Source organism: Mizuhopecten yessoensis, unplaced genomic scaffold, assembly GCF_002113885.1.
Source record: "Mizuhopecten yessoensis strain PY_sf001 unplaced genomic scaffold, ASM211388v2 scaffold8537, whole genome shotgun sequence".
NCBI lineage: Eukaryota > Metazoa > Mollusca > Bivalvia > Pectinida > Pectinidae > Mizuhopecten > Mizuhopecten yessoensis.
The window spans coordinates 1,258,004-1,274,092 of NW_018407597.1; the positions used below are offsets into that span (position 1 = coordinate 1,258,004).

At 35.1% G+C, this 16,089-nt stretch overlaps 1 protein-coding gene across 5 annotated transcripts in view; it reads left to right on the forward strand.

The window, feature by feature from the left end:
- Positions 1-379: 379 nt before the first annotated feature.
- The window catches only part of LOC110456125 (outer dense fiber protein 2-like), a 42,421-nt gene continuing 26,711 nt past the window's right edge, over positions 380-16,089 (forward strand). For 4 of the 5 annotated variants that reach the window (XM_021506682.1, XM_021506683.1, XM_021506685.1 and 1 more), the window contains exons 1-9: positions 380-504; positions 1,803-1,915; positions 2,738-2,872; positions 5,146-5,301; positions 7,044-7,231; positions 7,606-7,735; positions 8,873-9,079; positions 11,180-11,251; positions 15,408-15,524. In XM_021506682.1, coding sequence (XP_021362357.1) covers positions 492-504; positions 1,803-1,915; positions 2,738-2,872; positions 5,146-5,301; positions 7,044-7,231; positions 7,606-7,735; positions 8,873-9,079; positions 11,180-11,251; positions 15,408-15,524 — 1,131 coding nt within the window. In that variant the 5' untranslated portion in view covers positions 380-491. The remainder of the gene's footprint in view (positions 505-1,802; positions 1,916-2,737; positions 2,873-5,145; positions 5,302-7,043; positions 7,232-7,605; positions 7,736-8,872; positions 9,080-11,179; positions 11,252-15,407; positions 15,525-16,089) is intronic. The other variant, XM_021506686.1, reaches the window with a different exon arrangement.

The window sequence follows — 16,089 nt, forward strand, 5'->3', positions numbered from 1 at the left end:
TGACAATAAATAAATTAACGGTTAGTCGTTAATTATTTATTTTTTAAATGTAAATCAAGGAAAACGGGTTTTTTGAACATTAAAATTTCAATCCATCCCGTAATTTTTTTATGCAGAAGAAAAGGATTTTGATCGAACATTCCATTAGATCTTTTAATTCAAATGTACGTTAAATTAGTTCATCGTCAATTTTGGTAACCATGTATATATATCTACTTACGGATCGACTTGACATTATAATATATATAAATTATATATATATATATATATATGTTCGAGCGATACTTTATAGTTGTCTCTCTTCTGTCAGAAATCTTTTCTGTTGGAGGCGTAACGCAAACCAAAAACGAATTAGCCAATCAAATTGACGCTTTCAGCATTGGCAAACAACAACAGAGAAGTGCAGGGATTGTCAACCGAACGGTAGAGGGGGGTTTCATCCAGGAAAAATTAGATGAATTTCAAGTAAATTACCTCAGAAGCATAACCAAATGGGGAAGAGAGGTGAGTTATATTTCTTTATAAGCAGCAAAATGCATATTTAGTAACATTCTGCCGATGAATAACAACGAAATAATGGTATAGACCGATCACTCGTCTGTCGGCCAGACAAGTTTCGACAGATGTTTTTATACAAAATTAATGAAGGATTTTCACTTGATGAGGTCAATCCTGGTAATTGCATTGCTTTTATGGGTTAGGCGTTAATTAAGACATCGACACAAATCAATACACAAGACTCGTCATTTTGAAAAGAAAATGCATTTCACTATTTGGTGATATTTTATTGTTTTCTGACCTGCTCAAACAAGTATGAGTTTACCGCCGATTCCATCAAAATATTATTGTAGCATTGTGTCTAGTTTGTGTCCTACTAAGCCTTCACCTAATCGGGGAAAAAATGTTCGATAAAGTGTGTTCAGTCAATAAAATCATACTTAGTCATTTAAATTTGGTTAGACAAAGAAAGAAAGCAAATGCAAATTGATTTTCAGCCGGATAATTAATCCTTGTTTTGCTCACACTGACTGTCATCGTATCAGTTTTGCTGCAGTAGTGTACTCGCATATATATTTGAATATGTGTTTCCAGAAAGGGGCATAGTAGTTATTAATTGGTAAAATTGAACTGTTTAATGCAGGCCTTACTTGGTCACAGGATATCAAAATGACAATGTCTTGACATTTTACAAAATACAACAGTAATAATTACAGAGGACACTACATTGTATATTTTTTTGACATAGCATATCACGATACTTTCCGGCTCCAATGTACATGTGGAATACATTGTCGAATCTAGGCTACAATGAGTCCCAAATTAATTTGATGGGCTCCTTTTAATATTGCAAGGCTGCAGACATTCATAGAAACACATACTTAACATCTTTTTGAAATTTCCATGGGCGAGATTACGTATGCTCAGAATTAAAAGCATAAATAAAGTGTGTGTAGGTATACGTACATCCAGGTAAAACAAATACACTTTTAAGTGGCATCTTTTGAGCTGATATTTCAGATGAAATCATCAGATCATTGAAAAAAGGAATAGTTTATAAAATTCACTGGTGGAAACTGCTAAATTTTCTAAGGTTAAAAAATCGGGAGTCTCCCACCAGAATTGGGAGAGTTAGCAAGTATGGAAACATTAATTTTGTATTTAGTTAAAAATTCACAAATTTTATAACTTAAATAGGAAAATTTTAAACTTTTTTCAAAAAGATCGCTTAACATTCTTTGTTATTTTTATAACTTGTACACCCTACAGTTTAAAACTGGTTAATTACAACCTCATTTGTTTAGGCGTGTCTGCTGACAAGGGCCTGCGGCCAACCTCTCCTGTCCATGTCCATGTGGATGATGATATCCCAATTCATGTCCATGTAAAACAAAAAGGGAAGTCAAAGACAAGAAAGGTGGGTTAGTCCATAGTGACATTTCACCGTCATATATGTAATTAAAAATTATACACTTGAACCATATAAATTAATGAAACAAGCTGCAGCAAGTGCTGTAAGTAAGTTGTGTTTCATCAATGAAGGTTCACTTAATGTTTTTATTTCATAAGATAATAACAGATATAATGTGATAACAGCTAGCTACAGCTTTGTCTAAATAAAGGTATAAAAAAGTCCTATGAAACAGATCAAACACCAGGTTATATATGCGTGGATTCGGCTGTGCTCCACTGTTCCTTAATGCTTTTTCTAGTGTAAAAAAAAATCATTTTTAGTGTGCAAGTATGCATTCAATAGTGTACAGACCCTCAAGTCCTGAAATGTCCCCAGAACCATTGACACTATTTTGATACACTGTCAATTTTTCTGGAAGGAGGGGTTTAATTATTTCAATATATCTTACCCTCAGAGCGTCCGAGACTTGACTACTACAGTAGAAATGATATTGCATCCAAGCAAACATTTCTTACTGTTTGTATTGTTGTTTCACCATTTTTAATTCATAACTGAAGCATGTTATATATTCATGCTTCAGAATACAGAAAAGTAAAGGGAACTCTTGTTTGTTTCTTTTTCCATTGCCCCAGCTGTTCAACTGACTTAAATTTTACAACAGTATCACATAATTTTTTATTCAGCTAAAACTGCAGTATAAATTAAACTAAACTTGTTATTAGACATAGGAATACAATGTAACATTTTAGTCAGAAAGTAACTTTTGCTAGTTTTTTAATCGTTGAATCACTTAACTTGTTATCTGTAACTATTTCATCTGTCCAGGTTCCGTCAGTGGGAGGACCAGTAAGGCCAGCCTTGTCCAAAAGAAGCACTGCCTCTGCAAGAAGCAAAAGTCCTGGAGGAGCATGGGTTCCGCCTCCAGGCAAGGCCACTAAGGGGTCAAAGGTCACTTGGCAGGTAGGTCAAGGTCATTGCTCATTGATCTTGCACTTGCAGCTTTTAACAGATAATTCAAATAAGACATGATAATTAAAATATGATTTTTGAAATTATTCATTAATACTACATACAATGTGTCTTAATTTTGTTCAAAGGTTTAAAGAGAATTTGATTATCAGGACATTTATAGTCTTGCTGTTCTTTCATTTACACTTCGAGGTTCCAGAAGCAAGCTTGATTGTAATGATACTTCAAGCAAGACTTAAAGTTATGATATGATGCTGGTATGTTATGAAACGATTAGCATACAGTGTATATCACCAGAAGATGTCCTTCATCAAGGAATAACATTTCAAAAATCGTATGGGTGCATATATAATCAAGAACTAATTTAATGACAAGTGAATGTCACAATACACCATCACAGTTGTTTTGTGATACCTGGAATGTATCATGACAAATCACTGCTTCAGTAAAGTTTTACAGTCCTAATAACCAGCTTATGTTGATTGCGTCTCTATCAGGGTTACTGTGTTCCTCGTCTGTGCAAAACTCGCACATACACGCCAAGACCGAGAAACCCACGTAAAACAAAAACCCATCGCTCCAGATCATATCGGGTGAATAAATGGCATGCTAAACTCTGCATCTGTTTCATGTGTTCACATTAGCATCACAAATAGATCTTAGATTGACAGACAACCAGTCCACTTGAAGCATTATGTAAAACAGTTTTTAATATTCAGTTTACTGGTAGGTGATCATTTTTATTTATTTTTTTGCCTTTTTTTCATTTATGACACACTTCATGAAACTCACTGCATGGATCAAAAGTAATCACAGCAACACCAAATTCACTGAAAGGAAGATACAGTTCTGATACTTTCCTCATACTCTTTTAGCAGTTGATGTTCAAGCAAGAAGTTTCTGAATGGACATTGACACATGTTTTATTTCAATATCAAAATCTGGATATTATGTAACTTCAATTTTACAGCTTGCTCACAGTGTTGTGAAATATTAACACGTTTTACGTACATGTGTTAAGAAATACAGTGACATGCTTGCCTGTGTTGTCATGTGTGCATGTACATGTTAGTACATCGTATTGTCTCAAGGATCATTGGCATTATTATCCAATAGCAATTATTTAAACAAAAAAATCAAAGTATATATTAATTATCATATAAACAGGCTTTTGATGGAATAACAAAGTCACATAAATGTTTATAGTGTACTAGGTAATAATTATATTTATCATATGAATACTGTGTTATACAGTGTCATAATGACATCACATAAATTATGTTTATTTATTACATACTTACAGGTTTTTTGTATATGCGATACGACAAAATTGCTCTTACCCATATCAGCCCTCGCCGTATCACACCCCAAAAGCAGTATCAGCCCGCAAAACCCGTATCACACCTCTTTTGGAAATTTTTCGTTTTTCAATATTTCAAAAGAAATAGCTTAAGATAGTAGCTTTTATTAGTAAGTATGTATTATTCTCTATGGAACGTGTGTAATATCACTGCAGAAATGACATCACAATCGAATAGGAACAATCAGTGTCTCGTCACGTCATTGTGAAGTGGACTAATTTTCATCATTTCAGAGGCGACCAATTTTCATCATTTCAGAGGCGACCAAGTGCAAAATATTTGTTTCATATCACAATTATACAGTTTACTTTGTATTATATAATAAGAAGAATCTGTCATGAATTTGTTTCCCTTCATATTAAATTTATGATACTCATTTTGGATTTTTCATATTTGCTCACCAGAGGCTCGCAAACATGAAAAATCCAAAACTTGTATCATAAATCTAATATGAAGAGAAACTTATGACAGATCCTCTATATAATTACCAATTGTGACATCACACGGGACATATTGCAATGGGGTCACAAAATCATCCACAGTGGCCAAACTGATGATGTTTTCCTTTGATATGTGCTGTTTAACATGCCTAGGTTGAGTACTGCTAAAGTTGTTTTTTCTAGTGGTTTGTGTCATTATTTTTTCAGTGAAAAATATGACCTGTGACATTACCAGCAAGTACCCATCTTAAGTGTGGCACTTTCTGCCATGATAACTACACATAGCATTTGTTAAAAAAATAGGATCCTGCAAAATGGACTAGTTTAGCAAATCCATGAAAACTAGGAATTGCGGGGGGAAAAAGACCGACACACAGTGTGTGATATTAGAACAACAATATTGATATAACCTACTGTACTTCACCTGGTCCCAGCTTGAATGCTAACCTTATCTGTGTTTCAGGGCCCCACCCATCGCCTAGAGATGAGCAACCCTCGTGAAACTCTTCACATGAGCGACTTAGACACAGATGAGGAAGAACAAGTCCATGGACAAATGAGGAACTACGAGAAGAAGATAGAGGGTCTCATGTCGGAGGTCGGGACGCTGAAGAATGAGGTAAGTGTGAAATCTAATTTTGTAAACAGTAAGCTAGGGTGTCACGGTCCACATTTATTCAGTTCGGTTCGTTATTATTAGCTCACCTGGTCCGAAGGACCAAGGTGAGCTTATGCCATACCGTGGCGTCCGTCGTCCGTCCGTCAACAATTTCTTTAAACGACTTCTTCTTCTTAACCACTGGTTGGAATTAAACTAAATTTGACTGTAAGTATCCCTAGGTGGTGGGGATTCAAAATTGTACAAATGGTGGGGCTGACCCCCCGGGCTAAGGGGTGGGGCCAATAAAATGTATTACTTGGAAATGGTTGAGATCCCCACCATATAACCATATATACAATTGCTGAGTATAAAGAGAAGAATGCACATTTGCTTCCAGGATGTCCCTAGGGTCTGGCCCCACCCTTGGAGACATAGTCCCTGGGCCATAACTTTAAAACGGTTGAGATCCCCACCCCAAAACTATATATACAAATGCTGGGCATAAAGAGACGAATGCAATCATGATATCAGAATAGACCCTGGGGTCTGACCGAACCCCTAGGGACCTAGTTTCTTAGTCACAGCTTGGAAACAGTTGAGAGCCCCACCCTATAACCGTATATATACAATTGCTGAGTATAAAGAGATGATTGCACATATGCTTCCAGGTTGGCCTTGGGGACTGCCCCACCCTTGGAGACTTAACCCCTGGGTCATAACTTTGAAATGGTTAATATCCCCACCCCAAAACTATATATACAATTGTTGGGCATAAAGAGACGAATGCAGTCATGACATTAGAATTGATCCCAGGGTCTGCCCCACCCTTGCAGACTTGGCCCCTGGGTCATAACTTTGAAACGGTTGAGATCCCCACCCCAAAACTATATATACAAATGCTTGGCAAAAAGAGACAAATGCAGTCACAATATTAGAATCGATCCTGGGGTCTGGCCACAACTCTAGGGACCTAGTTTCTGAGTCAAAGCTTGGAAACAGTTGAGATCCCCACCCCATAACCATACATAAAATTGCTGGGCATGAAAAATGTAATATAGCTATGCTACAAGGATTGGCCTTGGGGTCTGGCCTATTCCCTTGATCTCATTTTGAGAATAGTTTGTCATGATTGCTTAGGTAGGTATCCAGGTGAGCGATACAGGCCCTCTGGTTTTTATGTCTGTTTTCGATTATTTCGGTTCGATTCAGGCAACTTTGTAATCTTTGATGAAGAAATCAAAATGATACCAAACTTGTAATTTTTATTTCGTTGAAGTCGCTATGTCTAAACTATCCTAAACAGATCAGTGGTACCTATCATTATGGTTGGCACGACTACATAGGCAAAGGCGTTACAGTGTATCGTTTGAGTTAAAACACAAACAATACACGCCTTTGCTACTTATTCAAGATCACACCGAAATATGAAAATTGCAAACCGCACTGAACCGTGGGATTTTGACCCGCGCTTAACCATGACACTCTTAGCAAACAGTGATGCAAATAATATACATTTATATACACATCTTTACAGGAAGGGATAACTGTAATTGCATTTGACTTGAGGTTATGAACAGTGAATTAATCAAAAAAATTGTAACACCCCAAACCCCCACCCTCCACCCTGTCCGCAAGATATAGTTCAGTTAAAGAACAGGACATTTGCTTTTCTTACAGAAAGTTTTTGAATCCATGTACGCAAGAAACAAGACTGCTTGAATTGGTTTTTGTGTCATTGCTTGTTTCGTTTCTGACCACAGGCTGAGCTGCAAAAAACACTGAAGGAGATGGTACATAAGGATGACTTACTACACGCTTCACGGCATGTGATGCATGAACAGGAACGAGAGCTAGATGAGTATAAAGATGAGCTGGACATCACTGAACACGAGAACCAAATCCTTCGACGGAGCATGGAGAACCTTAATGATGAAGCTGCCTACTCAAGGTGGGCATGAGTATGGCTTTGCCTTCAGAGCTTGATGCAATATGTTTCATAATAATTGTTAGCCCCCACACAAATATCATTCTATTTTATAAAATGCTTTTGATGACATCAGTATGTGTGATTTCGATTCCTGAAGATATAGCACCGCGGGTTAATATTAGTATAAGTATTTATTTTATAAGATTTCTTTTATTTTGATAGTAAAAATATTACTTCAAATACATAACTGTTGATTTTCATAGAAAAGTGGTATTTGCTAATTGTATACCGTAATAAGATGTAGAATCTAATTTAGAATAAGTTGATGTTTAGTGATTTTGTCTGACAAATAGAATAATTCTTAAAATTGACAGTAGTTTTGCTTTTTTCAACAGACTTGAAGTTAGTATTGCATCAGGGGAAAGAGAGAAGTTGATGAAGAAACTCATTGAAGTGGAAATGGATGGCCAAACAGCAGTGAAACACATTGGAGAATTACGGGATGTAGTACGCAGGCTACGAGAGGTACAAACAATTCTATGTGTTAAGGAAGGATAAGAGGGGTGCATTCATTTTTGGGGTTTAAAGAGGAACGAGAGGAATGAGAAAGTAGGGAGGTGTGAAAAGATCATGTATATATTACATTTTTGCCAGTGAAATATCGGATTCCATCAACTTGATAAAACTGATATCTTTCACACTGTGACAAATATCAAAAGAGATATTTTCTCACTGTGAAAATATCACTTTTTGGTATTGACCAATCATAACGGTATCTTCTTTTCGCTGCATTCAAAGGCAACATTTTTTTGTTCAGATTCAAATGAAGCGACGGTAGAATAAGTGGTTGTTATGGTAGATGTTTGGTACACACACTTAAATATTTACATGAATATACAATTAATAACATTTTCATAAGCAATCACACCAGATAATAGCAGATAACGTACAAATTGCATTGAGTATCCCATTCAAAATGGCGCACAGCCTTGTTGTTAAGCGTGACGTCATTAGAATATGGCGCTAATTATTATGCTTCTGATTCCCGCCCTTTTTTAATGCATTACATTTTTCATGTTTTATGCTTTAAAAATGTAATAAATAGAAAATTAATGGTGTCTTCAGTAATAACAAATATATTTGTTATGACTGAAGACACCATTCAATATCATCTATATATCTAGATCCGAAGTATTGCAATGTGGCAGCAGATCTATTTTGGTTTCTTCAATGTCCCATAAGTAGAAGACACAGAAGAAAGCCCCTGATTCTGCATGGGGACCCACATCAGTTGCCTCATACAATAGCATACAGTGACATGCAGCGAGATTATTATACCACAAACCTATATGTACATGGGTTGTGCATTTATCGTTTAACACCAATACTGCATTAAAAATATAAAAAAAAATCACTGCTCTGATATGAAGTAGAATGATCTGTTCAATAAGTGTAAGGAATATTTCTGATTTGGCCCCAGTTAAATGAACACTCTCTAGATCAAAGTAAGGTAAAATCTTAATTTTAGAAAGTTTTTCATCACTTCAGTAGGATTTTCATATGGTAAAGTTCTGATATATTTACCCTGTGTTTTGGTTGATACAAGTGTTAACAAAAATAGTACATTTTCAGGATACCAAACTTTCTCATACTTTTTTTCAGGAAAACAAACTTACTCATGGTGACAGTGTACGGTATGGCAAACAGAAAGACATTCTCCTGGAGAAACTTGCTGATTTCGAGGCCACAAACCGCACATTAAGACGGCTGCTAAGGGAACAGCATCATGCAGAGGCTGCCGCTCTCAGAATGGGGGAGCAGAGAGATGGTTTGGTGATGAAACTTTCTGACTCGGAGAGGCAAAATGAGGTAGGTTTATCAGTTCATAGGTTTTCATTGAAAAACATTCTGTTAGGTATTCATTTCCTTTATATTTGGATTATTAATCTCATGAAAATCATCAGAGAAGTTGATAAGAACACATTTCAAGACTTTTGAAAATATTGAAACGAAGTACAGTGTATAAACATTATGATTTGGTTCAGTAAAAAAGCTTATATTGATGTAATTCAAAACTTTGGTCAGTTGCAATGATAAGGTACATGTATATACTGTGCTGTATATAATATATATATAGGATCTTACATGAGTTATCATTTCATATGCGATAAATTTATGAAAGGAGTCTTAAGAATTTTTCAATTTAGCGAGACTGGCAAGCTAAAATGAAAAAATTGTGACGAGTTTCATAAATTTCATGCGAAATGTAAACGAGTGTAAGATCCTTTTAATCACATGACCAAGATTTGTGGCATTTATTAGTGTAAAACGACAATTTTCATGCAACCTTGAAATGTAAAAAGCCGCCATTTTGACTCCTTTGCGTACGTCAGTGACGTCATATACCTGTCCTAGGTGTGAAGTCACAATTGAAACTTACAACCAATCACAGGGCTGATAGGTCATAATATTGCATTGGTTAATACGCCAAAAAATATGACATTGGTATATTCACTGGATAACACAGTACATTATGTGATAAATGTAAACAATTTATTGTACTCAATCTCTGATTTGAAAAACACAACAACAAAAAACCTGTTCATGAATGTATGTATCCTTAGGTATAATAAATACTATCCTGAGAGTGACAATGCAAACTTGTAAAGTGAAACAATCCAGATAACTGCCTAAAACTTTACATCCCTTCACAAAAGTTTTTACTGACTTGATGAACTTGGTACCTTCTATTTGATTGACAGCCAGTGAGATCCCTATTGAGATACAACAGGGTTGGTAATAAGCATCTGTATGTCTGTTCCAATAGTCACCAGAATCTGTTGTGTTTTATGTTCATGCATGTGTATGTAAACAAAGGGATATGTACAAAATACATGTAGGAATCACCCTTAGATATTTTGTTATGTGAAAGAATGATGCAGCATGAATGTATGTCTTCTGATGATGCCATTGAAAAGAGACTTGATAAAGTACTCTCTCTAACTGCATCCTCCATGTATAAGTTCTTAACATTTTGCATTCTTTGTAAACTATTCATGTTTTTCACAAAGAAAAATTGTTTGTTTCACAATTATTTTGCATTTGATACTTTTATACACAATTTTGAGTTATCATGGCTAAGTTGTAAACATAATTTTAAAGTCTGTTACCAGGAAGAATTTTATTTTTGGTGACGGCTTCAAACAGCATAACACTTTATAGTTTATTTATTATTATTACAGAAATCGCCTTCACATATTTTACAGAGCCACCCATCAGGTTCACACACAAGGTTCTATCTTTAATGCTACCACCTACACTATACATATGGTTAGTGTAAAAGGGTTATGCTATCTTCCTTTACAACCGTGATTTGTGTGAGAGTTAAGTTTATATGTTTATGACACATTATGCCTGTGATTTGTGTACTTGTAGGGGTTAAGGTTATATGCTACCAAACACATTATACAATTTTTGTTAAAGTTAAGGTTATGTGCTATCTTACTTACACATTGTACCTGTGATTTCTATTACAGTTATCTCCCTTGCAAAACTGAAACCAATCCAATAACTTATAGTTACCTGAGTGTTATTGATGCATGTGTTCTTGTGTATGTGTCAAATATGTCAATAGTTCATTTAATCAAGTTTGAATACTATTCTTAGGAGACTTAGTTGTGCAGAAGTCTTTTGGCAGGGTGCTTAATGTCACTGACAGGTGATAGATATTTTTATTACAGGAATAAAGCTCAAGACATAACAGTAAAAATGTTGCTATCTGTACTGTATCCCATGGCTGTTATGTCATCTTTGTCAAAATATTGTACCCTTTTGTCAAAATGTGTTATTTTGTTATCTTCAATTTTATCTGTCATATGTTAAGAAATATAAACATTGTTGCAATATAAATTATAATTAAGAATCGGGATTTGGTTTATAACCTGTATTTCATATGTTGTATGGTTGCAGCGGCTACGGATAGAATTAATGGACCGTGACCGTCTCATTGGAGATATGAGAGCCAACATTACTGCACAAAAGGTAGGTCATCTGATAATTGTCATATTATATAGTGTTCTATACCTAGATTTTAATGTAAAACACTGGCATTCACAAGCATAGTGACACCCATTAGATCAACACTCTTTTGTATTTGAAAATTCACTCACACATGTATACTATATAGTTCCTGAGACTCTATATAGATAATGGAGAATTTTTTATTCTAATGTAATTGGATAAAAACTTTGTCAACAAACAAGCTTTATATGGAAATATATATTATTTTGGTCTATTGACTCCAAACTAATTGGGAAACTTTCAGAACTTTTGGCTATCAGCTTATTATGCTTACACAAATCTACAGTGTAGAAATAATTCCACTCGTTGTAAAGAGTGGAAGGATGGACTTGTAACCAGGTTTTGATGGTCTTTCCTTGTTTTGGGTCAGCTGGAATTAGCAAAACGCAGAGGCTGTGGAACAAGGCCAAAATGCACAAAGTTAAAAACAAAACGGAAAAGGGTGAAAATATTCTACTTTTTTCCTTTAGTCTGTTTTGACTCTATTGAACTAATGTTTAATACTCAGATTTTATTTTTATTTTGAGATGTGCTTGAATTTCAAAACCTTTGTATAAAACTTGCTGGCTAGCTGACACACAACAACGGAGCCCTACAAATTACAGCAGGTGTCTGGAACGTTAAACTGTAGAGGCATCTGCTACAGTTATATAGATGCTGCTTCTTTCTTCCTTCATGTCAATTGACAAGTGTCAATTGTGAGCCTGTAGTTTCCTCTTTAGTCAATTGTCATCTTCTGGTTGCAAATTTCCAGTTTGCAACTGTCTTTTAAATATGAATTTACAGAAGTAAACCTCATCATTTCTTATTACTATTGCTATATATAGGTTGCATTGGAGCTAAATAATATTATTAAGGAAAAAAATAGAATAAATAATCTAATTACATGTATGTAATATTTCCCGAGTCACTTTCAATTTTGGATATGTTTTGAAATTCTTAAAAATCAACAATTTTAAGAAAATTATCTGTAGCTGGTCAATAGAAATATTAAATGAACAGGCTATTAAGTGATTTAACGGGGTGTATAAAATTACGAAGTTTTCAAGTGATTCCGTAATTACTGAAAAATGATGAGGTTTATTGCACAAAATACAAAATGTATGTGTATTAACATTCAACTGTGTTCTTATTAACCAGCCAAACTTTACTTATTCATAGCATGCATGATAATATAGTGCAAGATTTTCTGGAGGGGTGAGTTATTCTAATGTACTGAAGCAATAATAAAGTATTTTCTTACCGTAAACATAAAATATTAATGTGAACATAATTTTGAGGTTGTTAATTTGCTGAGGGATTTGAATTTGATCTTTAAGGTATAAATGCATGTTGTGTGTATACCTGTATATAGTTTGGAGATTTTTAGAGTGTTGCTTATGTAACAACTAGTGATCGGCAAATGATCAATTATGACCAGTTTGTCCTTTCCAATTTGGGTATTCAGTTCCATAAAATTATGAACCGATTTTACAATCGATCATCGATCGGTTTATTACTTCCGATTATAAACAAATTATGAATTTAAACCCGTTGCCCATCACTACAATAACAACACAGGAACACACCAGTTCTGATACTACTTTGTAGTACATCAAAACAATTTGTAAATCGTCAGTAGACCTTTCCTGTTTTTAATCTCCTCTTGTCATTTTCCTTTACCTCATCATTTTCTTCTACTTGTTCCTGACTGTTCCTTCCATTTCGCCTTCAGCTAACTCATCATTCTCACATACTTCTTCATTAAATCTTTATCATTTTCCTACTTTTCCTTTCCTCCTTTCTTTCTTGTACCTATTATATTTTTTATATCCCTTCTTTCTCGGGAGTTAACCTTCACTCCTAACTTTACTGATGTATATCTTAAGTTCACCAGAAATTGAGTACAGTTTTTAGGTCACCTGAGACAAAGTTTCAAGTGACCTATTGCGATCGCCTTTTGTCGTCGTCGTCCGTCGTCCGTCCGTAAACAATTTACAATTTCGACTTCTTCTCCAAAACCCCTGAACCAATTTCAATGAAATTTTGCAGAAACCTTCCATGGCCAAAGGTCAACAAAATTGTTGCCGGTTTGGTCCCCGGCCCCAAGGGGATTTCAAAAATCTTCTTCTCAAGACCCAGATATGGTAGAATCAAATACTCTTCATAGATGGAAGGGTCTTAAGGTGCTTTACCAAAATTGTGAATTTCTTGACACTGGGGTCTCACGTTTCCCCCTGGGGAGGGGGTAAACTTTACTATAGTTTATATAGGGAAATTACATTTTGGACCAACATTTGTTTAATTGCCATTGGAGGTAATTAAGTTTAGGTTAGCATTATCAGTATTGGGTAGTAGTTTGATGGTATGCACATATGAGCCCTGACTGACCCCCCGGGGCTGATGGGAGGGGCTAAAAAGGGTTGAATTGACTGAAATTTCAAAAATCTTCTTCTCAAGACCCAGATATGCTAGAATCAAACACTCTTCATAGATGAAAGGGTCTTAAGGAGTTTTACCGAAATTGTGAATTTCATGACACTGGGGTCTCACGTTTCCCCCTGGGGAGGGGGTAAACTTTACTATAGTTTATATAGGGAAATTACATTTTGGACCAACATTTGTTTAATTTCCATTGGAGGTAATTAAGTTTAGGTTAGCATTATCAGTATTGGGTAGTAGTTTGATGGTATGCACATATGAGACCTGACTGACTCCCCGGGGCTGATGGCAGGGGCTAAAAAGGGTTGAATTGACTGAAATTTCAAAAATCTTCTTCTCAAGACCCACATATGGTAGAATCAAATACTCTTCATAGAAGGAAGGGTCTTAAGGTTTATGACCCTAGGGTCTCACAATTACCCCCTGGGGAAGGAGGGGGGGGGGGGGGCAAAATTTATTATGGTTGATAATGGCAAATGATACTTTGAATATTACATGATAATAACTTGCTTGGAATTATAACCCTGAGTTGACAGTTTGATACTTTGAAAATTTTGAGCCAGCCCTATCCCCAAGGGCTGTAGGACTAGGGTGGGGCCCAAAGGAGTCAGTGTGCTAAAATTTCTTCATTTTCCTTGTTTAGAATCAGAGGTGCTAGTTTCAAATACTTTTTAGTAAAAACTTAAATCTGTATGCTAGATATTGAATAAGGTGGTTTTGTTGTTTTTTGTCACAGAATAATATTTCTGTTTGTGTTAAAAACAAAATCAACTCTCTGTATAAATATATCAGGTGACCGTTAAGGCCCATGGGCCTCTTGTTTATTAAACCAGTAGTCAGAGGAGTTAAATGTTCAAAATTACATTTAAATACCAGGTACATTTTAACGAAAAATAATATCATAGTGATGATTTGATCTTAATATTGAAACAGGCAGCTTAATCTTCAATCTTTCATCAAGGTGTTTTGCTAGTATGTGTGCTAGTTCTTTCATACTTTTAAAAGACATATTTACCTAAAGCAATTAACTCATTCACCCCTGAAACCACATCTGACCTCTTCCAATTCAAAGGTTGGAATAGTTCATTATGGTATTTCAGGGGTGAATGAGTTTAAGTTAATCTTCTAGAATTATTTAACTTTGCTTAACTAGAGTTAAAGTACATTGTATATTCACAGTTATATTTATGATGTATAGTTGTATATCCTTGTAACAATGACACGTGAATATATATATCCAATACATAAATACTCATTATTAAGATATATTTATATTAAAAATGTTAGTTGTATGATAGGTTTTCATCACATGGAGCTTGTTTTAAAGACCTTGTCGTTAAGTGTATATTGTTATGTGGTGCTAATTTACTGTCGTTGTACTGCCTCCCTACATTCTGTACTAGCTGTTAACCAAAACCCCAATATATTTACTTATTACATGTCTTCCTGCATCCTGTACTAGCCGTTAACCAATCCCAGCATATTTACTTATTATGTATATCTGTTAGCTTACAAAAACATATATACTACAATGTATATCAAATAAACCTTTTCTTGTACAAAAGTTGTACTTTTACCTACAGTGTTGCTTTGTGTTGTACCTTGTTTCATGTTCGTGACAAATTGTTCCGATGACTTGGTGTAATTTCTCGAAGCCCCTCCTTACCTATCCTATCCTGTTCCTGTCTCTTCGTAGGAGGAGAATATAGCTCTTAATGGACTCCAAACCACCCTAGAAAGTACTCGAGCACACTTACAAAAACAGCTGAGAACCAAAGAGGCCGACTGCAATCGAATGGCAGTGCAAATCAGGGTGAGTCAAGGGAGACAACTTACTTCAGAATATATAATTGAACAAAAGCTAATAAAGATCATTCATTTATGAAAAAGGCTATCATACACATTTCTTTATAATTTCTTACACTTTTTACACATGAGAAAATTGATGTTGCTAATAATGTTGCAAACCAGAACTGCATTATACAGGTATAAGTGCAAATAGGTCTTCCCTATCCCATATCTTTAACTCTCAAACTAAATAAAGCTGGTATTATTGTCTTAAATTGATTTATCTTTGAAAAAATAACTGTTATTTTGACATGAACTCTTACATTTGTTGCACGCAGAATCTGATTAGTGTCTTTATCTTATTTTTTACTGCTGTAGCTAGCAAATAGATGACTACTGGATTGGTTAATTTCATTTAGTTATTGCGCATGTGTTTTTTTTATCAGAGCAGAGCTTGTCAGTCTTTTTACTGATATTGTGCATGTTTCGATCAGAGCAGAGCTTTTCCATCATTTTTTTGTGCATGTTTTTGGATCCATGCACAGCTTGCCACCTTTACTTTACATTTAGATTTACAGTGATGCCTATAG